Source organism: Chanos chanos, chromosome 11 (genome assembly GCF_902362185.1).
Source record: "Chanos chanos chromosome 11, fChaCha1.1, whole genome shotgun sequence".
Classification (NCBI taxonomy): Eukaryota; Metazoa; Chordata; class Actinopteri; order Gonorynchiformes; family Chanidae; genus Chanos; species Chanos chanos.
This window is the reverse complement of record NC_044505.1, coordinates 13397122-13425115: the sequence shown is the minus strand read 5'-3', so window position 1 is coordinate 13425115 and position 27994 is coordinate 13397122. Positions and strand designations below refer to the sequence as shown.

At 41.3% G+C, this 27994-nt stretch overlaps 3 protein-coding genes across 3 annotated transcripts in view; 1 reads left to right on the top strand and 2 right to left on the bottom strand.

The window, feature by feature from the left end:
* Positions 1-2142, top strand: part of ncapg (non-SMC condensin I complex, subunit G) — a 14416-nt gene extending 12274 nt beyond the window's left edge. Inside the window, exons 19-21 of the mRNA XM_030787708.1 lie at positions 1610-1657; positions 1793-1862; positions 2016-2142. Of these exons, the coding sequence (XP_030643568.1) occupies positions 1610-1657; positions 1793-1862; positions 2016-2142 (245 nt within the window). The remainder of the gene's footprint in view (positions 1-1609; positions 1658-1792; positions 1863-2015) is intronic.
* A 2107-nt stretch (positions 2143-4249) lies between these two features.
* Positions 4250-11493, bottom strand: LOC115823639 (uncharacterized). Its single transcript, XM_030787670.1, has 2 exons — positions 11144-11493; positions 4250-9747 (listed from the first exon to the last, which is right to left on the bottom strand). The coding sequence occupies exon 2, from the start codon at positions 9657-9659 to the stop codon at positions 4923-4925; it is 4737 nt and encodes a 1578-aa protein (XP_030643530.1). The 5' UTR covers positions 9660-9747; positions 11144-11493; the 3' UTR covers positions 4250-4922.
* Positions 11494-13591: 2098 nt separating this feature from the next.
* Positions 13592-21986, bottom strand: lcorl (ligand dependent nuclear receptor corepressor-like). Its single transcript, XM_030787671.1, has 7 exons — positions 21877-21986; positions 17864-17929; positions 17539-17618; positions 16761-16893; positions 15874-16095; positions 15550-15616; positions 13592-14693 (listed from the first exon to the last, which is right to left on the bottom strand). Exons 1-7 carry the CDS (start codon positions 21971-21973, stop codon positions 13658-13660), a joined length of 1701 nt encoding a protein of 566 aa, XP_030643531.1. The 5' UTR covers positions 21974-21986; the 3' UTR covers positions 13592-13657.
* Positions 21987-27994: the final 6008 nt, after the last annotated feature.

The following is a 27994-nucleotide window of genomic DNA, read 5'->3' as shown; positions in this document are numbered from 1 at the left end:
TTAATCAGCATCTTGATATGCCACACCTGTCAGGTGGATGGATTATCTTAGCAGAGGTGAAGTGCTCACTACCACGAATTTTAACAGATTTGTCAACAACATTTGAGAGAAATAAGCCTTGTGTGTGCACAGAGGAAATCTGTAACTTCAACTTGTGTAAAATGGGAGCAAAAAACAAGTGTTGCATGTATATTCTTGTTGAGCGTTGAAACAATAATATTTCTTTCTGTTCGGAATTAGTTTAGTTTTCTGCAGATTGTTACTACAGGTAGTCTGTAGTTTAATTTCAGTTCAAGGCACTCTTCGCTGTCCCATAGATCTGCTGTGCTGATTAGGATGTTGCAGAATCAGTGGCTGTGTCCGAAATGGCATACTAGTGTACTGCATACTGGCCCAGTATACGCTGCGTACTGCATACTGGCCCAGTATACATTGCGTACTGCATACTGGCCCAGTATACACTGCGTACTGCACACTTCTCCCCACCCTTGTGTACAGTATGGTACGCAATTATGAGAACTTTCGTGTAGTGTACTACACGTTTGCTATCGGTTGGGCTATCTGTTCTGTTAAAATCGAACAACACACGACTACCACAAATATCTATCAAAAGTAGCCCTATAAGAAAGCGTATGAAGACTTATTACACCAAAATATGCAACTGATACATTTATATTCAGAACTGCAGCTGGAGTTGAAGTTGAAGCTGCTTCTGTCACTGTCCGACATGTATTTAAAATTTTTTGACAGTTGGAAATCACCGCGTTACTTCATGGGATGCAGTACCCAACGAAGTGAGCTCTGGCTGTATACTGCAAATTTTCGCTAGAGTAGTACATCATCCGGGTAACTGTCGTGTACTGCAAAAATTTTATTTTTCACGTACTGCATACTACTTACTACTTTTACGTCAAGATCAGTATGCGAGTAGTATGTAGTATGCCATTTCGGACACAGCCAGTGTTGGCTTTGAACAGACAGCATGCTGGGACATGTAGTTCATTTAGGGCTCACCATAGTGAATAATGTCAAATCTGTAGGCTATGTATAGCGTCTCCTTAAAAATAAAACGATAAAAATCCTCACACAAGATGCTGCTTATTGCATTTTTTTTTATCATTACAATAAACTCTGACTGGATTTGAATGCAGAAAAACAAAAGACAAATAATACGCTGAAAGGTACCTTACTTCAGTAAGCTTCATACTAACAACCGTCATTCTCATAGTAACAGCTGAAAGGGCCTGGAGTCTTCAACATGTAAAACACCTCTTAAAAGGTGGAATCAGTGGAGAGAAGTGCAGTTTCCAGCATTTTGTCTTTAATTATTATATCAACTAAAGACAACTTTCCAGCGTATTTACAAGTGGAAGTGCAGTCTTTTTGCTCTATTGTTGATGGAAAAGACCTAAAAGACCAAAAAAGATGCAAACCATTTCCTATGTATAAACTCAAAGTCTATATATGAGAAGCTGTGCATTGTTAACTGATATATAGATGAAGTTCATGTAGAAAAATCAGTTGCGTGATAGCTCAACAGTGGGCTTTACTGTTGTGTAATGTCTAATAGGAGGTTACATTGTATATCATGTATTTGTTTTTTTTACAGATGTTGTGAATGAGGATGATATCAAGTCTTCAAAAAGACCCAAAAGAGGTAAAACACTGAGGAGCTGTTCTCACGACAGAGGCACCGGTCACTGTCAGTCACTTACATCTCCTCTCATCTGTCTTGTGATTCAGCGTCCTTGGTGAGGAAAGGTTTGTTTAACTGTCTTCTGCTCTCACGCAGGCCAGAGGAAAGGAACTACCGCAAAAACGACAAAGAAAAACAGTAAAGCAAAGGAGTCCTCTGACGAAAGGTGAAACGTTTTTTTTTTTTCCCCCCGGACTGTCACGTTAATTACATCTTGATTTATATGTCAGAGTTGTTACATGTAACCAAACAGTACGACTCTATTATTGCTGTACTCTAATCACGTCAGCTTATTTTGCGTTTCTCTCTCTCTCTCCAGCGATGAAGAGAACGTCCCGGAACCTCCCGTCTCTGCGCGGCCCAGTCGTCGGGCTAAGAGCGCTGCTCTGGACAAAACCAAGCAGGACCTGACGGCACTCATGAATCGCGAAGCCAACGGCCCCTAGGTCAACCTGCCTACAGGAAGAGGTGTCATGGACTCCAGGCTGCGGACATTATTTAGCCAGAAACATGTATTCAAAGATATATTCCTCTTCATGTTTTAATTGTTCTCTAACACGTCTACATAAAAAGGCTGCTTTTCACTGACGCCAAGTGTAGACATGAGTCAGTCTGTATATATGTGTGTGTGCGTATGTATGTATGTATATATATATATGTACATAAACATACACACATTCAAAAATGTTTATGAAATATCACACATTTGTTTACCTTAGTATGGGGGTAATTGTAAGGGGCTTGTTTCAGTGTTGGGTTCACTGCTATTTTAAAGACCCTACGTTTTTACCATATGCAACTGTACTTTTTCTTTCAAAACGTATGTTTTTAACCTAATAAAAAGAAGGCCTTCAATGCTGGCTGTGTTTGCGTAATGTAAAAGAAAAAAAAAAGTACAAAGTGGCAAAGCTATTTGGAAGAGCTTTTTATTGTTCTAGTGACACAAGACAGTCCCTTACATCTTCAGAGGCATGTATAAAAATGCTATAATAGAGAAAATACAACATATGCATCTATCTATGTACACCATATAGCACCAGTGGAACTGCATGGATTCCAGTTCCAGCCAAAAAAAACAACAAAAACAAAAACCAAACAAACCCTCAAATGGCCCCAAAAAAACAAACCCCAGACAAGAGACAAGATTAGAGATAGACAGTAGATTGATGTTCTCCCTGGTATGGAGCTAAAGGGCCAGAAGAGACAAATGGCGTCAGTCGTTCTCCTGTAGCTGTTTTTATTGGCACCTGCTACAGTAATGTGTGGGTGTCTGAGAAGGATAACACACACACACACAGGCATGGAGACTTTGTCAGTTTTGACAAGACACAGCAAACGTTCTTTCCTGTGAAGTCACGTGGGACGTTACAATCCACTGCCGAACCACGGGGGTAAAGCACCATTTTTGATAGTCGTTTTACATGAAAGTGAAGTGAACGAAACCTTGGGAAACAATTCAGCGCGTTATCTAATGAGACTTAAGACGAGTTCTATACTGCACCGAGCGATTAAATCAGATACCGAATTTGGAAACTTTCACTGACCTGTTATTCACCTTTCAGGAATCTCGAATTTTCGGTCCTCACAGGGGAATTTAAAAGTTAAGGCAATATACAAGAAAGATAAGAAACAGAAAATGTAAGCCAGTGTAAAATGGAAAAAAAAAATTATTTAATGCTGTTCGTGAATTGCTTGTGTCATCACAAAACCAGGCAAAAGGGATGATGCAATTTAAGCAGAGGTATTGTCAGAAGACCAGATATAGATATATAGATAGATAGATATATACACACACACCAACAGTGTCCAAATCAGTTTAAATTGGGACCAGTTATTCACACTGACACTGTCCAAACCAATTTGAAACTGGAGTAAGCTACACATACACAGGGTTGAAAACCAGTTAAAACATCTACAAGGCTGATGCTGAGTCAAACTGAGACCAGCTGCTCTTCACAACTAGAGGGCTGTCAATACCAGTTTAGAGTGACCACCATGTAATACAGTGGATTTTTGGAGGTAGGGTGCATCATACTGCGATAAAGACAACACATGAAAGTTTGCACATTAACATAAAGCTTTTGTTTAAAAAACATCAACAACAACAAAAAAAACCCTAAAAAAGCTATGAAATGAAATTAAAAATGAACATAGTTGACTGCAATATGCTAAAAGCTTTGAGTAAAAAAAAAAAAAGTTAGAAATAAAATTTTACATCTATTTAAAAATGTACAGTAGAATATCCTGTACATTATTACAATGGTGGTTGACGGACGAGTTGAGTTGGGTAAGCAACGTGAATCGTTGGGTAGTGCAAAAAACCCCAAAACAAAATGACAAAAAAAGAAACTTATTAAAAATTAAAACATTCATGTGTTAATGCTCTAGGAAGGAATTTGCCAGAAACCAAATAACCCTTGCATGTATTAAACGGATGTCTTAAATGCTGTTCTCCCCCCCACGAGTTTCAGCATAAATCAAAATAAACTGAAAGACCTTTTGTTTTAATGAATATTTCAAGTATGCCTTGATAAACAAAACAAAACAAAACAAACAAAAAAATGTAAGAATCCGAGAATGCAAGATTTAACTTAATGTTAAATTAGTCTAATGATGCTCCAGATTGTCCAGATTGGATTTCAGCTGGATGAGTGGTTGGTCTGACAGTAATGACAAATCCAAAACTAAATAAATAGATATTTTAAACTATAAAATCCTTCATGCAGCTAAAAAGTACCAATAGTACTATTAGCCTCTTTTGACTCATAAATGTACTTTGAAATTTCTTACTGGAAAAGAAAAGAAAAACAAAAAACAAAACAAAAAAAAAATGAAACAAAAAGAGAGAAAGAAAGAACATACCCTACACAGAATGAAGACAGAACAGATTTAAATAGTGCAAGATTCTGTTACTTTAGTTTTTATGCTACATGACGCTTGCTGAGGTTGCGTGTCCTAATGCTTTTTTTTTTTTTTTCTTTTTCTTTCGTTACTCAGCCACACCGTCGTCGTTAAAGGCACCGTGTGTTTGAGTTTCAAATCACGTCTCGCTCAAAATGCTGAAAACACAGGGTCGTTCCCGCCTATTTGGCTGTTCCTGTGAAAATAAAGGACAAACAAAAACATTTTTTTGTACACATAGATGCCGTTCAGTAATTCATGGTCCACTACACCACTAAACATGCTTTACCTGGACTATAAGCAAGATGTATTTTTAATGCTTAATTTAAAACAAAATCGATAACTTTTTGTCATCACAAAACGATAGGTGTTTACCTAGCACAAAGTCACACCACCGCGCTCCCACCATGCCTCTGCTGCTTCTGGATTGTCGTGCCATTTTTGCCGGCGGCGTTCCGCATGTGCTGGTACTTTTCCTCTTGTCCTTCTTTCTCCCGTCCTTGTTCTGGCACCTCAGGGATGAGGCAAGTTTCCTCGGCGAGCTCCTCGTCTTTCCTGGCACAACAGCCGCTGCCTCCTCCTCCTCCTCTTCTACTTTCTGGACAGTTACGCTGTACCCCGAGGGCGAGACGTCATACAGTTTCACCGTGCAAATGTTACATTCTTCAGCCGTCGATTCTGTGTCTGGGGAATTGATTTTCTTCAGGAACACCCTACACTCCTTGAGAGTCTCTGGACTCCAAGCTTTTGAGCAAATCCTCTCTTCCTTGGAAATGTCAGTTTTTTCTACCATTGGTTTGTGAGGTTTGATAGCAGTTTTGTTGCAGTCTGAGGAGTTGAATGTATTTTGCACCATCCCTTTGGGTACGGATACAGTGCCTCCAAAGGCCGGCTGTTTTTCTACTAGGCTTGGCTCCTTGTGTTGCTGAATACCCAATGGCAACTTGCTCAATGGGTCACTGTGATTCTGGAGCTCTGTCTTAGTCCTCTCTTTTCTGCTTTTGAACTTCGACCTTGCCCTGAGTAGAGATGATCTGTACATCGTCCAAGTTCCTCTAGGCCCAGGGAGACTCTGCTGAAACCCACGTTTTCGTTTAAGTGGAGAGCTCTTCTGAAAGAGTTTCCGTTTTGCGCCTAACCTGCTTTTATTGCACATTGTCTCTTGAGCTCGTCTGTGCATTGTAGGACTCTTTGGAACAACTTTAGCAAATTTCTTTACGTGCTTCCTGAGCCGTTCTGCTTGGGGACTGGGGCAAAAATCTGTTCTGGAGGTGGCTCGACTGGGGTTGTAGTGAAAGACCTCGGGAGGGTTTCTCGTACTTGCTTTTTTCACAATGGCTAGCGACTGGGTTTCCGTGGTCTGCATGAACCAAGAGCACAGTTTCTCCATGTTAAAGTGGCTCTCGAACAGCATTTTGACAGCAGAACCAGACCTCTTTGCAGACCCGTTAATTCTCTGACATGGCTTTTGCTTGAGGCTTTCCATCTCTTCCATGCACGACTTGCTTACCTCCAGGGCATCCGAGACCCACGTATCTGACATCAGCCTGATCCTTCTGGCCAACTCCTCATTCAAGGTCTCAGTAGATGCTGAGGTAGGCCACCACTTCAAGGCTTCATTGGACTGAAAAATGGAATCCACTGAAATCCCAGACAAACGGCTCAAATCTTGTGAACAGTTGACATTCTTCGTCTTTGTGGAAAGTGCTCTGGTTGCCGCCTCCTCTGGCTTGCCCTGCTGCCTCAGACGGCTGGTTTCACTGTTGGCTTTGTTTAGGAGGAGTTTGCGAGATTTACGTACTAATGCGTTGCTGTGACTAAACGATCTAGCGGTGGCAATCGAGTGCAGCAAATAAATGGAGGGCTTCCTCTCTCTGAGGGACTGTCTCACGGGTTTAAGCAGCGATTTCGGATTGTCACCCTTATCCTCCCCTGTACACGTCCCATCCTTACAAATGCCATTAGGTGATGCACTGATTGTCCTCTGATCTTTGGAGGGAGAATCAAATTCAGGCAGAAGTGCTCTGGGCCGCGGGGGTGAATCTTTTGCGTCCCGTTTCATGTGGATCTTTCGTTGCCTGGGCGATACCGTGGTAACAGTGACCGAGATTCCAGAGATCTTGACCTTAGGTGGTCTACCTGGTTTCCTTGTCACAGCAAGATCACTCTGTTTTTGACATTTAATGTTGCTACTTGAATGTACTGTGCCTTTTTGGTCTTTCACTGGCCGAACAAAATTGAGATCCTCCATTTGGTCTTTGGTTGCACCAACGAGGGAATTTCTGTTACTGCATTTACCCCCCATGTTCTTTCCAGAGTGATTCTCACTGTATTGTGCTCCATTAAGGATCTCACACATATGTTGGTCCATTGGGAGATCCAAGTCTTCAGACACAAGCCGCCTTGCCCTTCTCGATCTTCCATACACTATAGTTATTTTCAGATTTTTGTTGGCATCGTCACATGAAGTTTCTGAGGCTCTTTGATTCACTTCTTGAGAACCACTCTTACTGTTCAAACTGTTTGAATCTGCAGTTTTAAGTTTTGGGGGTCTGCCAATGGGACGTTTCGCTGGCTTTTCCATTTGAGGTCCCAATTTTTTGGGGCGTCCTGGACGCCTTTTCACAGGAGTTGGCTCGCGAGTGACCAGGAGGGGCTCCTGGTCCTCACCAACAGTGTTTGAATGACCAGGGGTTTTCGTTGTATCAGTTGGTGATGGTTTCGGTGAGGTGTTTTTGTCTTTCCCACCCTCACCCTTTTTCGGCGACTGAAAAGCCAATTCGGTGTTTTGAGTACTTGTGGATGGTTCAACATTATCGCCCCAAGAGGCCACGACACATGGATCAAACATCTGTCCGTCAGAGTTTGGTCCAGAGACTGCAGATTTCAGTGTGTATTTCACCCCTTCTTCACTCCTCACAGGTGAGACAAACATTAGCTTTATTGGGCTTGTGTACAAGAGACCTGAATGGCTCTCTGTAGAATCCCCAGCACTGTCAGATGTTACAGAACCACTTACAGATTTTTCCAATTTAGTGTCAGAATTCTGAGTTCCAAAAGGTTTCAATGTCTTTGCAGGTGACATGGGGTCCTTACGGTGTTTCGTTCGTGGACTCCGTTTGGGTAAAACTGTTTTTACACTAACGGCACCTTCACACAAACCCTTTTCTTTAGATAAATGATCTGATTCGTCTGTGGGTTGAGACCTGCATATGGTTACACACGGCAAATCACAGTCTTGTATACTGCTTTCAACTTTGGTTTTGGTGGTCTCTTCACTGACGTCCGCTGTGCTGGATGTTTTATTTGTTTCTGTGGCATAAACTTTGTTTGAGGTATTGCTTTTAGGTGAGCGTTTGATGAAAATGCTTTCAGAAAAACATGCAGCAAAGTACATCTTACGTGGCTCTGTGACATAGGATGAAAAGCGCTGAGGAGGGACAATATTTCGTCTCGACCTACCAATGTCACCACTGCCTCGAAAAGCGGACCCTTCAGCATATCTCCATGGTTTCATTTTGGACTTTCTGTGGCGCACACCCTCCAATTGCAGAGCAGCCTCACCCAATGTTGATAATGGTGCCAATTCCTTCGTTTCAGGAGCTACTAACTCTCTCTCCTCATAGGGAGGTAGTAGTTCTCGATTTTCATCAGGTTTTGGTGATTCTACAATTTTATAATCTGGTGGCATTTCTTTATTTTCATCTAGGAGAGAGGGATCTTGTGGTTCACTTAGGTATGTTGGTGGTTTTTGCTCATTAATATTGCACTGAATTGCAGGAGCATTTTTTACCAGTAGGTTACTGTGTGTTGTTGATGCTTGATTGTTTGTGGGGTCTTTCTTAATCTCTTTATCTACACCTTTACTAAGCCTGTCCAGATTTGGGCAGTTAAGCGGCTCAGAAGAGGACGGTGAAAAGGGAGGACTATGTCTGACATTTTTGGGACATTTGTTCCTCTCAGTCCCTGACTTCCTCCTAGAAAGTGACGGGTCAAGGCGAGCAAGCTCCATTTTGATCTGTAGGTTTTGTCGACGGGAGGCAGGAAGATCTGGAGATTTGGCCATGGCTGCACGTACTTCCTGTCTCCTACGGGAACGCGTCTGAGGGGAGCGGTGTGCGTTGGCCTCGTGGCGATTAAAGAGCTCGTTCAAATTATAATCGTTACTGTCCTTTCCGCTGTGTAGCACGGTCGTAATGATCTCCCTCAAGTGGGTGTCATCGCTGGATTTGGAGTTTTGGCTGGCGAGCGAGCTGAGAATCTGCTCCTTCTCTGGTGGTTTGATGGTTTTCAGTTTCTCCGTAAACCTGTCCATCAGATCTATGAAAGATCTATCTGAGACTTGTGCAATTGTGATGAGACTCCCTTTCTGCTGTTCAGGCTCTTCGGCTGGAGGACTCTCATGATTAAGCGTGTCAGTGCATAAAACCGTGTCGTCACCCTCTGCTTGGTGAGGTAGGAGAGGTGGAGGCTGTGTACTCTGGGCTTTGCAGTCCTGACTGTGACAGCTGTTGTTCTTCTCAGACGTTTTGCTCTCGATGTCTAGAGGCATCGGCGAGAGTGGCGGCGGGGAAGGGCTACGGCAACCGCGGCAAGCGTCGTGGGAATCAGAAACGTACCTTGATGTGACCGGAATGCTTTCCACGCTCCTCACATGTGCGATGTACGCGTGTTCCCCGTTGCTCTGGTGCGCACATGGAAGTATTCTATGCGCATAGCACATCGCTGAAGCGGAACAGATTACTTTGCCGACGCAACCGATGGCGACGTTTTGGCAAGCCAGGCCGTGCAGGTTCTTCAAGCAGACGCACACGGGAGCTACTGCGCAGGTGGCGAGACTGCAGGTCTGAAGACAACAGGTTCTGACCACTGTGCAGTCGCCAAGGGACACCGAGGAATTCTCGGATGGCTTCCTGCCAGTCTGACAGCACCGGGGGTCAGGCTTTGGAAGGCGCCTGTGAGCGTCTCTGAGGGCAACAGAGACGCTGTGGTCCTCGCGTACATACTTCAGGATGTGGTACAACAGATTCCTGTGATAGGGACAGAGGGAGGACAGGACCATTTCCAACGCTGTCTGCCTGTGGACCTCAGACGGCTCCACTTTCTCCTCCCCCGACTGGCACTGTTCATCACTCGTGGGAACCAGGGAACTATACGGATAAATTGGAATAATTTGTTACTTAAGAAAAATTAAAAACACAGTGCAGTGAATGAAGTGCTCATAAACTGTCAAACAACTGAGTATACGGCAAAATTCGATCACTGTCTTGGATTTCTGCTTAACAGTTTGTGCCAATATTGACAAACCTAATGTTAAAAAAATATACTTTTACACAAACTGGTATATCACTCATCTGTAACACTGGTCTAGTGTTTGCAAGAAGTGCTCATCAAAAACTGAAGTAAATCCATTATACATGGACAAAGTTACCAAGCATAAATCAATAGCAACAAAAAACCAAACACTTGAATATCAGGCTTATTTCCTCAGGTATGCTGCATTTCTGAAACCAGAACCATCTTTGCGTAAACGCTACTAATTGAACAATATGTTTTTACACAACACATTATAAGCTTAGATGAGTTCATAAAGGACAAAAAATAAAAAAAGGAGCAATTCAGCCTTCTCATTCACAGAACATTTTTATTGACAACAGAAGGCAGAGGATAACGATTGTAGCAACGCTCAAATTGTAGGAACTGGGTGTCTGTACAGATCATTCAACATCCCCTTAATTGTCTGACCCATCGTCCACTAAGCTCTTTATCCCTCAAACAAATCAAAGATAAACTGACTCGATTCAGTGAACACTGTCAATTTTTAAAGTTAAATCTTCAATACATGTTAAAGGTTAAGACATATATGCTTGTTAAGCGCCTCAAGTAGCAATTAAGCATTAAAGTGGGGTTTTTTTGTCTTTAGACTGATGAACAGACTGGGTTACCATTTTTCGAATTTGACGTACGATTTTTTGAAAAGCCAAGGTAAATCAAAATGAAATCGATATCAATAATAAAACTAGTAACAGTACTTCTACATCTAGGGATGCGACACTCAGTGGGAATGAATCAAATCAGAGTTTCACAGGGGCCTCCTCTTTCTTTGAGAACGTACCCTCTTGTTTATCAAAGCAAGAGACATAGTTTTAAAAAAAGGTTTTCTTCATTCAAAAAGGGGATAAGTACTAGATGCTTAACACAAAAGGTTTAAATCACTTGCATGCAGTCAGAGTCAAACACATTTCACATGTGCAATAGCCTCAAAGTGCTTGATTACAAATTACAACCTCTAAAACACAATCAAAATTCACAGATTTTGAGCACAACAAGGAAATAAATACCAAATACATAAACACAAAACATTTATATATATCTATATTTCTATATATATCTATAGGAAAACAAACAATTAATGAAGAATAGTGCAATTAATTAATTAATGCATAAATAATTGATTTGTACATCCTGCAACTGTTAAGAAAGTTAAAAACTAAGGGAAAATAATCCTTGTAAAGGCTGTCACTGGTGACTTGTGAAGTGTTTTACCGTAAAGCCCCCTGGATTCTGTTACAGGAAAATGCCTCAAAATTTGTAGCAGAAGTGAGAATGGCTACTGAGTGGGGGCTTGTTGGGATTGTGGACCAAGAACTAATAAGAAAAGAAAAAAGGAGAACAAAGAAAACTATTCCATTTGGTATCCAAAACAGAATCCTGAGGAATTGTCCCTGGATAAACGGCAGTCAAGACTGAGGTTGTGCTGTAAACTAATACTCCTACCTCCAGATTAAAAAAAAAAAATATAATAAAAAAGTCATAACATTGAAACTATGAATATCTATAGTGGTCTTAACCAATAGTCAGTAATAATTGTATTTTTCCTTAGAAATTATCAGTAGCTCCCAAAAAAAAGGTCATACAGTACTACTTTGTTAAGCAGTAGTTAGAAGAACAGGCACCGTGTTTTGTTATGCGAACGATATTAAAGGAACATTCAGAGAGGTTTATCGATTTAAATGCTTTTGAAACCGAGCTGAATTTCAGAATAATCTTCGTCAACCAAAAAAATTTAGGCTTTCGAAGAACATCAAAATGTAAACAAATTCACGAGACAATCACGACACTCAGACACTTACAGAATAAAAAAAGGAAAGCTATAGGGAAATCCTGGCATTGCCATTGTTTAAAACCCACACCATTTCACATACAATTTGTAGCTAGAATTTACATGAAGTTGCATGTATACTTGTGTGATCAAAGTGCATTTATCATGGCGAAGAGGTCAGTCTTTATCCAGACTAATAGCCATGAAATGTAAATAAAACCTCAACATCGTCCTCAAACTCCTGTACTGTGTAGAAATCTGTAATAACTTCTTTTTCTGAACATACAAGATGACACATGTGTACATGCAACTTTGCATAAAGGGGGGTAATCAAAAATTCTGTTTCGGGTTATTCTTTTTTAAGTAGCAGTATCTCTATAAACTAACCCTAGGTCCATGCTATTCAAGAGAACTTTAAGTTGCATTAACAGAAGATGGTTCACAGTCAAGTGAAACAATTTGTTTGGGTACCCACGGCCCCTGAGTATATATCCGCAATCATTTATAATTATGACAAGAAAAGAAAGAAAGGAAAAGATTAAGATAGTAGAGGTTATCTGAAAAGTACATGTAAGCAGCTTTGTTTGATGGAGTGTAATTAGGTTGTCCGGCCCTGAATTGTTATTTTGGTTAAAGCAGACAGAAAAAGCAGTGCCTTTTTTGACATATGGCAAAAGAGAACATAAAAAAAAAAAAACATAAAAAAAAAAGAGCAAAAATGAAAGCAGCGGAGAGCAAACACGGAGTGACTTACAGTCTAATGTGAGAGACTCTTGTATAAATAGGAGTGCGTCATTAAAACGCTTTAAAAACACATTCACTGAAACTTACCTTTCTCAAGCGCTTTTTTTCGTTTCCTCTGTGCACATAGCCATCATGCATTTGGCCGCATTCAAACTTACCCAGTAAAATTTGCAGTGTAAATCTCACCAAAAAAAACCCAACAACAACGACGACAACAACAACGACAACAACAACCCAAAAAAAAAAAAAAAAAAAAAAAAAAAGGGATGAAGGGGGAAGAGGAGTAAAAAGAAAAAAAAAAAAAAAAAAAGTTTCACCCAGAGCTTAATTTAAGAATGTAAAGTTAGCTGCTGGTTAAATACAAATAACTTTTTTGCGCACCCTAAAACAAAACACACAAAAAACCCCCCCAACCAAACAGGCAGACAAAAAAAAAAAAACAACCCTCTCGATTTGTCAGGGTGACTTGCATCAAATGCCACACAATACCTCTTTATACTTTGAGTGGTCTGAGGTTACTGAATCAGCTTGTTTCAATAAAACTTTACAACAACCGTGTGCTGTTAAGTTTGACAGAGCATAACGGTTTGCAGCTGTAAAACCGTAAGTGTAAAACTTACCGAACAGAGGGTACAGGGTTACGATACAATAAACCCATAGCACCACAGCCAATAGAATGTATAATGCCAAAACAGTCTTGTCACGAGCTCGTAGCCAAACACTGGTATGTTACACCAGCTCCCTTTTCCTTCAACTCTACCAGCTGCAATACCACGAGTAACTGCATACATTTACTTTTGGGAAAAAAAAAAACCCCAAAATGTTTGAGTTGGCCAACTGGCAAAAATCCAGACCTTGCAAGAGTGAAAGCTGTATACGACAATCATTGTTAAGCTTAAATTAGCTTAAGTTAAAAATTAAACCTGAATATCTCTTAAGAGTCGAGTTAAAACATTATAATCAACAGTGCTTTTGTAGTAGACTATCTGTAAGTACATATGTGATTAGCTATATAGTTGTATATATAGAGAGAAATTTCCACAGTGAAAACCCTGAATAGACTTTTTTTTTTTTTTTTTAAAAAGGCATGTGTTGTGATTCTTTAAAAATGTAAATCGTAACTTGTATTAATCTGAGGATTCAAGTGTTTTTTTTGTTTTTTTTTAAATAAGTCACAACTCCAGTCTGTCTTTTTTTTTTTGTTTGTTTGTTTGTTAAAACCTTTTGAAAGCGGTGGTTGAGGCATTGGTTGTTGTCCCTGAATTGCCGGCGCCCGTCATCGTCCCCTCTGACTGACGGGGTTTCTTTTTGGGCGGCGTCTTGAGCGTACCCAGCCGCTCTTTGACCTTGTACTCTAGGGTGCTGTGGGGCACGCCGTAGATCCCCTGCGCTTTGGACACGCTCATTTTCCCGTTCATTACCATGCCGATGGCCTCCTCCAGGATGTCGTGGTCGTACTGTCGGTAACGGCCGCGCTTCTTCCTCGGCTGTTTGTCTCGTCTGTCTGCTTCGTCCCCGCAGTCGTCCGGGCTCCCGCTCGCGCTTCCGTGCTTCAGGTTGAGGCAGAGCGGAGGAAGGTCGGCCTGCAGCAGGCGGGGAGCGGGACAGTCGCTCGCCCCTTGTTTGGGCAGGATGGTCTTCAGCTTCTGTAGCTGCGTGGCACCGCCTACGCCTATCGACGTCTTGGTGGCCTGGTAGACGGTATCGACCAGGCCGGCGAGATCCACGGTCGTTTTGGACGTGGTGCTTGGGCGTACCTGAGGGATCCTGATGTGCACCGCGGGCGAGGCGGGGCTTTGCGGAGGAGGCGTGGTGGACGGCTCTGAGGATAACAGCGCTTCGTTTTTGTCGCGATGCTGAGAGACCAGCCGCTGTAACGTGAGGTTGTGGAGAAACGAGGAGAACTCCAGGTTCTCTCCGGACGGGATCAAGAGTTTTCCCAGCTCGGGGCGTTCCGACTGCGACTGGGCCCAGGTGGCGACCTTCTGCAGGACAAGACGCGCGTCGGTGACCTGGCTAAACCCGTCCGAACCGGAACCGTTCTGCCGGGCGGAGTTCTTCAGCTCGGCCGCCCACCCTTTGGGCGATAAGGCTTCGGTCTGAAGTCGTAAAGTTTTCTGAGGTATCCCGTATAGAATGGCTGCTTTGTGAATGTCCAGCAATCCCGACCGAATGTCTTTCAAGGCTTTCGAGAGCAAACCCTCCGCAAAGTCAGAGCTGCGCACCACACAATCCTTCCTCAGCAGTCTCCTAAGGGGGAGGTGGATGGGAGGGTGAGAAACGAAGGGTGAACGGACGAATGACAAGTCGTACTCAGGGTCCACTCCTTTACTGCCTTGTCTTTGGGTAACATCACTCGCTTCTCACTTGTCTGCTTTAACAGAAAGCCTCTGAGATGTGGGGGCGGGATAAAGATTTTTGTTTTGTTTTGGTTTGTTTTGTGTGTGCCTCGTTTATGTTGCAAACGATACTTCGTGGAAGGACAGTCTCTTGTCAATCATGCGGAGATAGACAAACATCTACGGTAGCACTTCCAGTATCTTTGCAATGAAGCTGCGGTCTGCATGAGTCCTACTAATCTCATGTCAAAATAATTATGCAGAAATAAACGAACAAATAAATAATAAACAAACAATAACAAATTAAAAAAAAACTGTGAAGTTGTACAGAGGAAAAAGTGAAGCCCCTGATCGCTGACAAATGTGACGTTACCTTCCAACAAGTTATAAAAGAGTAAACCCCTTGACAGTGCCATAAAAAAAAGAATTAGAAAACCAAAAAATAAAAATAAACTCTAAAATCTACATCGGTTAAGGTGTTACAAAACAATTTAACAGCATTCATTTGGTCTCAGGTTTGAAATTATTTTGTTGCAAAAGCTTGTTCAGTACATAAACACACAAGGTCGTAAAAAAAAAAAAAAAAAAGAAAAAAAAAAAAGATTAAAAAAAGAGAACAAACACAAAAGCCCTGATCCTAAAATCCCTTCGTCACACTAAGAATCAACATTGAAGTTTGTGATGAGAACTCAAAGGAGATTCGTATGTGGAATAAAATCATCACTGAGAGTCGAGCAAAAAAAATTAACAAGAGTGATGGTACTCACCCTGAAACTCTTTGATGGGCCGGCACCTTTTCGAAATTTTTCTTTGAGAGATCAAGCACACCATCTGCTGAGAGACATGGAGATCAATATGAGAGAGAGATTTGTATTTAAAAAAAAACAAAAAACAAATAGACATCCTGACCACATCAGTCCTCTGTACACAGATGTGCACATGAAAAAAAAAAATCCAACTTCAGTTTCACTTAACAATAGCTTACATGTCTGAGCAAAATACATAAGCTGCTTTTTTCTTTTTTAATTTTCCCTTGTTTCCGTGAGTATACGTTACAGTCAAGCTTGGACAAGAGAATCCGAGAGGCTCACCTTGTTCTGGGCCAGAGCTGGACCGGCTGACCGTGAGGTCCAGAGGCCCGTCGGGGTCGGCTTGGTTCTGGAGACATGCTGAATCGGGGTTGGCGGTGACGCTGTTTTGGCCCTCTGACATTTGGCTCTTGCAGGCGTACTCCAAGGCAAACTGCCGGATCATTTTATGCATCAACTCCTGAGCCGCCAATGGGATGATGTGATCGCAGCCTGGAGGGAACTCTGGACAGACAAACAATTTCACGTTACACACATCACGGACCAGAACAGTACCAATACGTGCCCGTGGTCGTATTGGAACAGGAGTTGGCGATAAACTGTAAGGTCCGTGTCGCAAGATTTTCCATGAAGTTGTAGGATTTTGGTAATAGGAGAATACGAAAACTGACAGATAAAAGCAAAAGATGTGAGCGCGCAAATTCACGGTGATAAAAAAAAAAAAAAAATCCATAAAAGAAAAGACAAGAAATACAGTTGAGTCAGGACAGACCCTGCATCCAAAACCGACAAAAGAGAAACACATTAGGAGAGATGATTTGCTATCTGAATATAAATAAAACTGCAGGGAACCTCTCATTAGGCCAGTGGTGTAAGCTGCTATCCATTAAAATGTTTCACACACACACACACACACACACACACACACACACACACGCCCCCTAGACTATTTCATGCTTTACATGGATTTAAACAATGTTATAATACAGATATGACAACTGTTCCATTTACTCCAGTAACGGGTTAAATTACATTTAAGGTCTCTTCTACAATGCTGTCTCTGTCCAGCTCCCTGTGCCAGGGCTGTGCAGATTTTGGTCTGGTCAACGTAAAACTCCTGTACAATATTCTTCAGAGTCCCCCCCCCCCAGAGTTAAGCGCTGCTTTACCTTTTTTGTGAAAGACTGCATGGAGGAACCGGTTGGCTTGGCACTGGAGTTTTTCGGAGGTGGGCAGGACCTGAGGTGGGGGGGTCTCGGCAGCAGGGGGTGACGGAGGTGAGGCCACAGTCGGGGAGTTGTCCTGTTTAACGTCGAGCGTGAAAAAAATGATTAAACGACAAAAGGCAGGACCCAAAGTTCTCCCACTTTATTAAGCAGAGGTTAGTAAATAAGAATTTTTAATACAGCGAGCTTGTATGTATTCAAACAAATCTCAGTGCAACCATACACATTTGATTTCATTTTGTGAATGCACCTCAAATCATGAAACAGGCCATATTTGCCATAAACTGCACCATATTATGGAAGAGCAATAAGACTGAGCAGCTAATAGGTGTTTTGAGGCAGGAACAGAAGCAGCTTAATAACTTCACAAAAAGCCTAGTATTCTTATGCACCATCCGCTAAAAATAAAATACTATACGCTTGTATTTTAGATAAGCGAGTCCCATGTGGGGCAGGGCTCTCTACGCAGCCTCTGAATTTTGTAAACAGGAAATGACACATTTTTTCATACAGATGTAGACATGTAGCCCAAATGTCCCTGACTCAAAAGGTAAATTTATGCTTTTAGAAATAAATAACAAAACAAGGCAGACTCTTACAACTTCTAAATCTAGACACTAGATATAGGCCTTGTGCCACAAAAGACTGTAGAGACTGAAAGATTTATGCATGGTATGAGGACGACAAAAAGAAAAAGAAAGCTTAAGTGAAGTAGCCTTACATTTATTTTCTCAATTGGCAGATTGCAGAAGGAGCAGCCTGCATCCATGGACCAGTCATCAACCGTCTCAGGTTCACAGTCTGTAAAAGCAGAACGTTCGGTCAATACGTGCATTCCGTCTGTGACTAACCCAGCTGCTGCTTTGTTTTTAATTTTATACCATGAAGCCTGAACGTTAAACAAGTTTCACCTGCTAAACCTTAGATTCAGTGGGACTTTTTAAAAGAGAGCCGCCACACAGAGTAGGTCAAGCGACAGCTTCGTTCTCCGTGGGAGCAAGAAAAGCGCGTCTCGCGCATTTCCGTACGCGCACCCTTCAACTTACCATCAAATATGTTGAGATCTTGTAATAGTCTTGGTCCATAGATTCCTTCCAGTATGCTTTCAAACCCTGTATGTACATGCACAGAAAAAAAAAAAAAGAAATCAGAGAAATCAGCATGTAAGTCCATGACAGAGGACTAAAAGTTTATGGTGCCATAAAGGGAACTGTAAACAGGCAACAAAAGCAGTCATGCAAGGGTGTAGGACTTGCATACTGGAAATGGACTGACACCTACTTTGCATGTTTCTTACTAGAAAACCCACTTATGTTTGTCATTTTTGTAATTATGTCATGCACTATTCATCCACTGAACAGAACTCTTCAGTGTGAATGCTAAGTATGAGAGCACGATCGATATACGATTTTTTTTTTTTTTTAGAGCCGATGCCGATTTTGATATTTGAGGACTTAAAAATTTGATAATGATATATCCGCCGATATTCTTTTTTCCCCCCCCCAGTAACACATAATCTAAACAAAGATTTTCCCTAACCTTTTCTATGTGTAGTTATTTAAGAGTGCTCACCAAGATAATGTGACATAATGCAGTTTGAAAATAAATTTGTTCGATTGTCATAAATAGTACTTTGAAAAAAAGCACAACAAAATATATTAAAGTTTTGATAAATAATACAGTAAACTGATACAGTGACCTAGAGTAAACGCTGCTGTTGAATGCGTCTAATAGTGACTGTCTGCAACAAGAACTTGCGACTGTGGGATTTCACACTACAGGTTTGAAAACGAAGCTAGATAACTTTGTTTGGCTACCAAGCCATGTTAGATACTTGTTCAGCTCACCTTTATTCACGTGTCCCCTCTGGTTTAATAATTTCCAATGCACCGACTGCAACTACAGACATGCGAGTCACAGATATATTTGGGCTATTATTTCTTCATTTAGGCAGAATAGTTTAACTGCAATAGTTTAACCGCTCATTAACGCTAACGGTCTTCTGTCTTCCACTGATAAACATGGCATTAGCTAGCTTTGTGGGTAACCTAATTTAGCAATGGACAGCGTAATAAGATGCTGTAAGCGATGTTGCCGGAGCATTTTTAGAAGTGACAAGGTAGAAATGATAGGACTGTTTGTTTACTCACTAGAACTGCCACACTGTTTCATAAATAAACTTACAATCAGGTTTTGTCCACAGCTTAGCCTGCACCTCTCAACTACCGTGACGTTAAACATAATCTTGATGTTTGACTTACGGCACTGGCCTTCACGTTACTGCAGCAAAACCAGGCACGGCTGACATGAATATCACAACATGGCTGAAGGATCCAGCTCTCCATTTCTTTTTTCAATTGTCATTTATCAGCCATTACAAACGCCGATACCGATTTATTTGCAATTAGCTTGTATCGGCCGATAATATCGGCATGCTGATTTATCGGTCGGGCTCTACTAAGCATGTACTAGACACGTTGATTAAATTCAACTGTATATTTTCTCTAAAAAAATGGTGTGTATATTAGTGCGCATTGTTTGGGCTAAAGCTATCCTCTAAACACAGATATGTACATAAAAATCCAACTTCTGTCTCAGCAAACAAATCACTTAGCCTACATTTCTGAACATGAGCTGTTTTTTTAGTCATTTCTATGAGTGTGTTTTAGAGTCAAGTCTGGACGAGAGAACGGGCAGTCTTCAGGCTTTCGTCACTGCCATTAAGATGATACAGAAATGGCAGTAGCCTATCCCAAATATAGCCCAATCAACTATTGCACACAATGCAGATATGATACCAAACAAGGGCCAGTACTCAGCCCCCCCCCCCCCAACCCCTCTCCTTTACTGGTGTTTCTTTTTTGCTGAAGTATAAGGGAGCTGTAAAATCTGTATAGATTGAATTTATTTGTTCCAAAATTACCAAGATATGACCTGAAAATCAAGTCAAATTTAACTATCCTGACTGAAAAAGAAAAACATATTACCGATACGAGTCGCGATACGAGATAAACCGTAACAAAACTGCAGGGTGGGCAACTTTGCTTAGTGACATTTGTTTGGTTTTTTTTCACCAGCACCGCATTGCCAAGGTGACCGAGCATGCTTGAAACTGAAAATATTGTGTGCCCCAGTGAATTCACACTGACACTCGAGACCTATAGTCAAATTACACTCAGTGCATCATTTCAATCAATGAGGCCAATCTGGTTTGAAAACACATAAAGACTGATTAGGCCTACAGCACACAACTGCCCCTGTTTGTTTTTGTGTGACTGTGTGAGTGAGCGTGTGCGTGCGTGCGTGCGCGTGTTGGTGGGTGGGGTGGGGTGGGATGGGGTGGCAGGGGAAGGTGTGGGCAACTCCTGGAAATGTTTCTTCAACAATGGCATTTGTCAGAATCTGAGTGCTAAGAAATCAGACATTTTCTACGTTTAATTGTCATCTTGACTTCTGAGTGATAGTAAATTAATGTGATTTGTCACTAGGGTGTTTACTATTGAGCAACTGGGACTGGCAGCTCCTTTGGGCATTTACTACTTTGAACTTTTAAGTGAAAGCGAACCCCCCTCCCCCAAAACAACAACAACAACAACAAAAACCCAAACAAAAACTCCAGACAAATTAAAACAAGATACAAAATGTCAAAAACAACAGTTCTTTGAGCCAATTTTCAGTAAACAGGTCATTTCAAGTGTAGGCTGTGAGACAGGCTTAAAATCCTACACACATGACATGTACGTATAACCTCTGTAGTTTTTTTTTTTTTTTTTGGTTATTAAAGGTACAAAAAGTACTACTCAGAAGACAGAGGTGTAACATGCACATGTACGTAAGCACGTCCTTGAGTACCTGTTCTTTCCCTTTGGTGTGGTTTACCCACAGAAACCTCATTTTGCAACCTACTGCGCGCCAAGGCTTGAAAAGTAACATCTTAAAAGCCTGTTGCCATCTCACTCTAAATTAGCTTTCGAAACGCATGCCATTCCGTATATTCTGCTATTATTCGTGTAGTGGTGACGTTATGAATTTTCAGGGAAACAAAGCTATCCCTCTGCCCTAAGCGACAAAGGATCAACAAGTTCAATTCATCACCAAAACAGACATTGCCGGCAATTAAACAGAGGCAACAATGGTGATTTTAGCTAACGTTACAACTACACCATCTGTTTAAAAACGAGGTTTACAGGCTGGTAAGGTACTACCTGTTTTGTGACAAGAGTGACGGAATCACTCCTAACTTACGCTCCTATACACTAAAACCTATCCTATCCAGCGGACATAGTTTAAGTGGATGGCATTTCGTGTAACACAAAGAAAGGAACCCCTCATAAACTCATGCTTGGAGATTGTTTATAAGACACGGTGGTCACGTGAATAAGTGGACAACAGCCGTTATAATAACCCTGGCATTAGCCCGCTAGCGGGCTAGTCTAATTCAGTCGAAAAATATTTCGAAATAACGAGTTGATGTCACAAGACCAAGCTTTTTCTCACATCCTCCGAACCAAACAGCCCCGTAAATTACAAACAAAAAAGCCGATAAAATTAAACGGTGCATACAGTAGAGTCGTTGCGGATAAGCCGTTTTATACTGTTTTCCGTGCTAGCAAAAGACTACAGAATCGTCAAAAGAACACAGAATGTCGTCCAAAACAAGCTGGCTAAGACCGCTAAGTTAATTAGTCTACTAAGGATAATTCAATTCGCCTAGTAGTAGAAGCATTTGTCGGCTTGTGGTCTCCATAGGGTCGAGAGGGCATTTATCTGCGAACTCAGGACAAAGAAAATGGGGCCAGCAGGAGTGGACAGCCTTGATACTTAGTTAGCCACCTAGCTAGCTAGCTACCTAGAGCTTCGCAAAAGCATCTACGCTTGCTAACGTTACATGAATTTGGCAAGCATTTGTTAGCAACCTAGCACAGCTAACTAGCTTATGAGCAAAGACCGGGCAAAAAATAAGCTGCTATGCAAATCGCATCCAAGTTCATTGCATCGTCTGTCTGCAGTGTCTTATCAAATAAAACACTTCAAGGGGTTAAGGGGGGTTTCATCTTACCGACGCAGTGAATCAATTTGTGTCGCCAGGAATCGAGTTCCCGCCGGAATCCTTTTCTTTCTGCCGTGCATTTGGAGCTACGGCATTGAGTCGCCATTCTAGCCGTCCACCTTCCTCCCCTGCTCTGAGCGTGACGTCTTATCACGTCATATATATAGCTTTCGCAAGATTGATTGACACGTGTCAAATGAGCGCTCGGGAGGAGTTATGGCTATGTAAACAAAGGCTTTTACTACGGTCTCTTGACAGATTGCCAGGAGATAATCTAAGCACAGCTTTATGATTTTGATCTCTCTCCGTCTGGTCATCTATTTCATGTTACTATACACATGTACACAAATACTATTACATTTAACTCCAAGGAATGTAAAGGAATGTAAACCGAATGGAAATTATCAGTTTCTATGGAGAAGCAATATTTGGATCAAATGTTTACACACACACACACACACAGGAAGAGACTGAACGAGAGAGGGAAAGAAAGAGAGAGAGAGAGAGAGAGAGAGAGAGAGATAAACACACACATACACTATCTATAAAGGAAAGAATCCCTAGTGATGCAATTTTTTTAAAGATAAAGAACACATTGTAAAATGAGAATATGAAACATGAGCAGAATATGAAAATATGAAACACACAGCACACTCAAGAGACTTTATAGAGATTTATGGAAACTGTCCATATCTGATCATCAGAGCAATACAGTGCAAATGGATGAGGAGCAGGATGTGTAGACTGGATACGTCCTGGATACGTCCTTTACTGCAGTCGGCTGGCAATGCTCCAGATAACACTGGAAGCTGATATAATATGATTCAGTGGACTTCAGAAACAGTGGCTCTTGGAGGGATCATAATTTTTTTTTTTTTCCCTGTCGCTACCTTAATTCTAACAACAACACTTACGTAACTTGTTGCAATAACAGAATGATTGATGGCATATCCTGCTTGTCGAAAATCAATATCTACGTTTAAGGACAGGCTGCTGCTGTTGCAAAATGAACCGCAAGGCCTTCGAGTTCAAGTTTATTTAAAGCCCAATATCACTGTTTACAGTCTCAAAGGGCTTTACATGCCCACACGTTTACAACAAACAAAACAGGACTGCACCCACTGACTTAATCCACATAGCAGATGAGAAAAACCCAGGACTAACAGGGCAAAAATGGAAGAGATCTTGAGAAGGAATCACGGAGAGAGGAGACCCCTTCGCGGCCAGACAGGCGTGCAACAGGTGCCGACCCACTGAGCAATTACAAACAAATACAGAAGCAACGGAAAAGAAAACACACGGGCAGAGCGTAACCTTACCTCAGGGGACACGAGCCAAACAACTACTGGTTCAAAGTGAACAAGTTTTCCTGCATGGTTATGTGGTCTACCTTGAGACATACCACACTAATGATACATTAACAATGTCGGGTTTGCTCTGCATTTGATGTGTGGGCGCAAAGAATTAAATGTTAGATATCTAACACGTAGGACGACTATCCTCCCCATCCAATCTTCTTAAACATGGATGAGTGACTGCCTCTGTGTGTGTGTGTGTGTGTGTGTGTGTGTGTGTGTGTGTAGTAGTAGCCCAGCTGTCCAGTGAGAGTGTGAGTGAGTTAGGGAGAGTGACTGAGGAACAGATGGAGTTTACGACCAGCTGGGCATCTAAACTAGGCATGGCCGTGTAGACAGACACACACACACACACACACACACACACACACACACACACACACACACACACACACTGAATTGTGGGTGAGTCTTGCTCAAGGGGGCATGTAGTAGCTCACTGTTCTGGCTGATTGATTCTCTGCAATTTGGAGCTCGATGCATTTACAGTCTGGTCTCCTGATCACTGTTCTCTATTAGTCTGCTTATCACATACACAGTCTCTATATGACCCCATTCACCCCATACACCAGGTGACACATGGTTTCAGCCTGATCTAATCCTTATGTTTTGACCGGCACAGGTTGCTGTATGCTTTTTTTTTTTTTTTTTAAATAAAGTACCATGTCTTAAGTAAGTTTGGCACAACCTATTCTGAACCTCAAACCACTGCCTTGATAAGGTCTGTGAGTTTGTGATATCATCTGTGCCTTTTATTGTTGACTTTAGCAGGGGTGGAAAAAGTACAAGTAGAAGTACTGTTACTAAAAAAGAATGTTCTCTAAGTAGAGTTAAAATATTCCTCCCTGAAAAATACTTAAGTAAGAGTAAAATCCATCACTCATTTACCATTTCCATAAATGGTTGTCAGTTTAACTCTACATAGAGTACATTTTTTTAGTAACTTTTACTTGTACTTTCTCAGCCCCTGGACTTTAGCTATCACCTCACCCATTTCATTGGCACATCAAGGTGTGGCTTTGTGACCTAAAGTGACTCTCTAGAGTTCAGGCCTAAATAAGGTGAAGCCCCAGTCTTGCCTTACTGCTTTTCCCAGTGGAGGGACCCTCTCTCGTGGGTAAGCCTGAGCTATTATATGCATATCCTGGTTGTCCTATATGTTAAGGTGGCATATATAGAATTACTAATTCTTATAGCACATGAAGTGGTGACACTACTTAAAGGTCACTAAATGACATTCCCAAACATAGAAATGAGCACTTGCTGTCAAAAACAGAAATATATTTGTGTGTACAATGTGGTGGATTTAGAGAAAACAGCATGAAAGCAACCAGTGAGTTGACATTTTGAAGGGAGTGTAATCTATTGGATCAAAAAGAGAGCACAAATTTTAAAGTCTGACCTGCCGTTAATGTGCATTTATGTGGATATGTACAGGAATGAAATTATTTCTTGAGATACAGAGCGTGTTGTGACCAGCCCCCAGGCAAGAGGTGAATGATTTCTCTTCTCCTCTCAGGTTCACCTAATAACTATTACAGCCAATATCCACAACAAGTTTATGAGACTAAATCACAGTCATTGTTAATTCTTCAAAATGACTACTAATAAGAAAAAGGCCATGTGTTGTGATGTATATTTAAAATCTACTTTTTTAGTCAACATCAGAGCACTCAAAATGTGAGGCCAACCAAACACGTCAACAATCACGGTGTGTTTACTAGGAGAAATGTGCCAGAACAAGTTCTTTAAATTTATTCACATAGTTGGCTTTGTTCCATCAAACGGTCCTCAGACTGTGTGGGTTAGTAACTAACTATACGGGTTAAAGTTTCATCCGTATTTACCATATTTGGTTAAAAACTTATTTTCCTATGGGGAAATATGCAAATCAACAAACTGGTTTGATATGCATTGCATTTTTAAGTATTCTCTCTCTCTCTCTCACACACACACACACACACACACACACAAACACACACACTCTCTCTCTCTCTCTGTATCTTGCAGTTGACTTACTGTTGTGGCAGTTTAAGACATTATACATTAACAAGCTACCGCGTTTCTGCCTTTACAAACCACATTATGGATTTTCTAACGCAGGGGGGGATACATTTACACACCCCTCCCCCACCCGCCCTTATTATAACTCCATGTGCGACTCTGTTCACGAAGTGCAAAAAAAACGATCCCCATTGTTTGACCCAACAGCACAACGAGCTCTTTGTCACAAGGCACGGGGAGGCAGTTTTATTTCATTCATAAAGTTTTTATCTGCACGAAGACCTGGATGCGTGTTTCATTTCAGTTACGAGATGCCAGATCTCCAAGCGTATTCTTTATCTGGGAAAATAAGCAGACGGTGAAAAAGGGAGGGGGAGGTGAGGGGGGAGGTGGAGACGGGAGGAAGGGAGGTGGAGACTGGTGAGACCTTGGTGCATGTTTGTAAGGAGGTTTTTCATTTATTTATTTCCCGCAGGAGTTGTCTAATTTCCTTGTTGACAAAGAAAATCTGTGTGTGTAGTTTTTTTTTGGGGGGGGGGGGGGGGGGGGGGGTTAAGGGGTGGGGACGTTGAATTCTTTGTGTTTGTTTCCAGCTTTGATGTACAAGGATCATACGTGTTTGAGGACATGTTGCATGCCAGAGACATGAAGTATCTGGCATGAAAATATGGAATTTAATTGCATTTTTAGGGAAATGTTAGAGAGAGAGAGAGAGAGAGAGAGAGAGAGAGAGAGACAGGCGGAGTTAGAGACAAAGAAACGAACACTGTGTTGACAATGTTAGGAGACCTTGAGTGAGTCCAGTGGAGGAATGCACACAATACTTGCAAGGACAGACCAGACCACACACACACACACACACACACACACACACACACACACACACACACACAAGCACAAACATAGACAATGCATGGAAAGCAATCGGTTTAATATACTTAGTTGTAAAAGATGTGTTTCTATTCTAAGTGGGTACAATGAGCCCCTTGGGGCAGAATGGAATCAAATGTAATGTAATGTATATGTGAAATGTGGATGCAGATTCAGAATGTGCAGCATTCTTCAAAAAAGTGTCCTTTTGATCTTAACTGACAAATTGCCATGGTAACAGTGGCTACTATAATTAAAAGATCTCTCTGTGGAGCTGTCCTTATGTCTGTGTGTGTGTGTACCTGTACATGTAGGTGTGCTGAGAGAGTGGAACTTGAAGTGTGACTGCTGCTTTGCAGGCAAAATGTAATATTCTATTTAAATAATTAGTTTTGCAATAATTGTTGATCTATGTGTATTTCTTTCTGTCTGTCTCTGAGTATATTTGAGAGTCTACTCTCTAGTTCGTAGCGGTCCAAACAACGGATAGTGAATATCGAAATACTGCCACCTTGTGGTTTAAATAGTACCTGCAATAACACGATTCAGAAACGCATGCAGAATGGAGCGTTCACTGCGGTGACTGTCCCTATTCTGAAAGCAGTCATGCCGGGGCGACGGAGAACATTCCTGGAAAAAAAATGATTAATATAATACGTGAAAGGAGAAGCCGTGTGAAACACAAACAGTTCTGATGGCAACTGCTCAAGTATGTTACGGAAAAAACACATTACGCGGTAAAACAGAATAGGTGAATGAACATGTCCTGACAACCTCGGCTTTTATGAAAAATAATGGTAAGTAAGTAAGTAATTGAATAAATAAATAAATAAATAAATTCTCCTCCAAAATAGTATCATCATGGGAAAATATTGTTTTATTTCAAATCAAAAACAGTGGCACAGATAAGGAATTACTGAATATTTAATTGATCGTAATTCCGTTTCCGTTTCCGTTTCGGTTTCCAATTCCATTTCCATTTCCATTTGTAGCGCTGGCTGATCTTAATTAATGTTGAATTGTGTTTTTTTGTAGTTTTTGTGGGTGTATTCAAAGACAGGATATGTTTATTAATAAGTAACATTTAACTGCTGGCCTCAGGGAAAATGTTACATTCTAGAGCTCTCCAGCAACTAACCATCTGATAAGATTAATTACAGTACCGACGAGTAAATGACGATTATAATTCCGTATGAGTGATCTAATTCTGCGCATTTTAATAATGTCCCTGTGCTCTTAGTGAGGGATGGCATTCGGAATTTCTCTCTCTCTCTCTCTCTCTCTCTCTCTCTCTCTCTCTCTCTCTCACACACACACACAAATCAGATAAATAATCTGTTGATCTTTTCCTCACCCCTCTTTATGTTTTTTTTTAGGCCTGCGTCAGTGAAACATTGTGAACAACACAATACAAATTGGTGAAGATTTATCTTTGAGATACGTAAATACTAATTCTAATACTAATTCTGGTAAAAACAATTAAAGGCGTCGGAGAAAAATGACAAAATGTTACATAGCGTTAAAAGCGTTAAAAACATTAAAAAGGTCTCATTCAAAGATATTTTGGTGTGTGTTCAAATGTTTTAGATTCTAAGTGAACCGGTCTAAACGGAGTCAGGACGTAACAACGCAATAATCGACAAATTTTGCAGTAGATGACGCAATACTCTTGCAGTAATGACTGATCCACATGGAAAATTGCCATGTCTTGTACCGTCTGCAGAAAACGTAATCTCTTGTTCGATTTGCGAATATGTTCCATTTCATCGGAGTCACACACTGATTAATATCCTCCTGGCATCTGTGCCAAAATACACATCTACCCTAACTTTTTACGGCGAGTGAGCGGTCGAAAAAGCAAACGTGACGCAAAACAGCACGTGCTGCAAGCGTACAGT

What these genes read in the sequence shown, in the direction of transcription:
- lcorl (XM_030787671.1), bottom strand. Translation starts at nt 21,973, where the DNA reads ATGGCGACTCAATGCCGTAGCTCCAAATGCACGGCAGAAAGAAAAGGA. An exon ending in CAAATTGATTCACTGCGTCG is followed by an intron (nt 17,930 to 21,876) that starts GTAAGATGAAAC and finishes ATGTACATACAG; the next exon opens with GGTTTGAAAGCATACTGGAA. An exon ending in CAGCTCTGGCCCAGAACAAG is followed by an intron (nt 15,617 to 15,873) that starts GTGAGCCTCTCG and finishes CATGTCTCTCAG; the next exon opens with CAGATGGTGTGCTTGATCTC.
- LOC115823639 (XM_030787670.1), bottom strand. Translation starts at nt 9,659, where the DNA reads ATGGTCCTGTCCTCCCTCTGTCCCTATCACAGGAATCTGTTGTACCAC.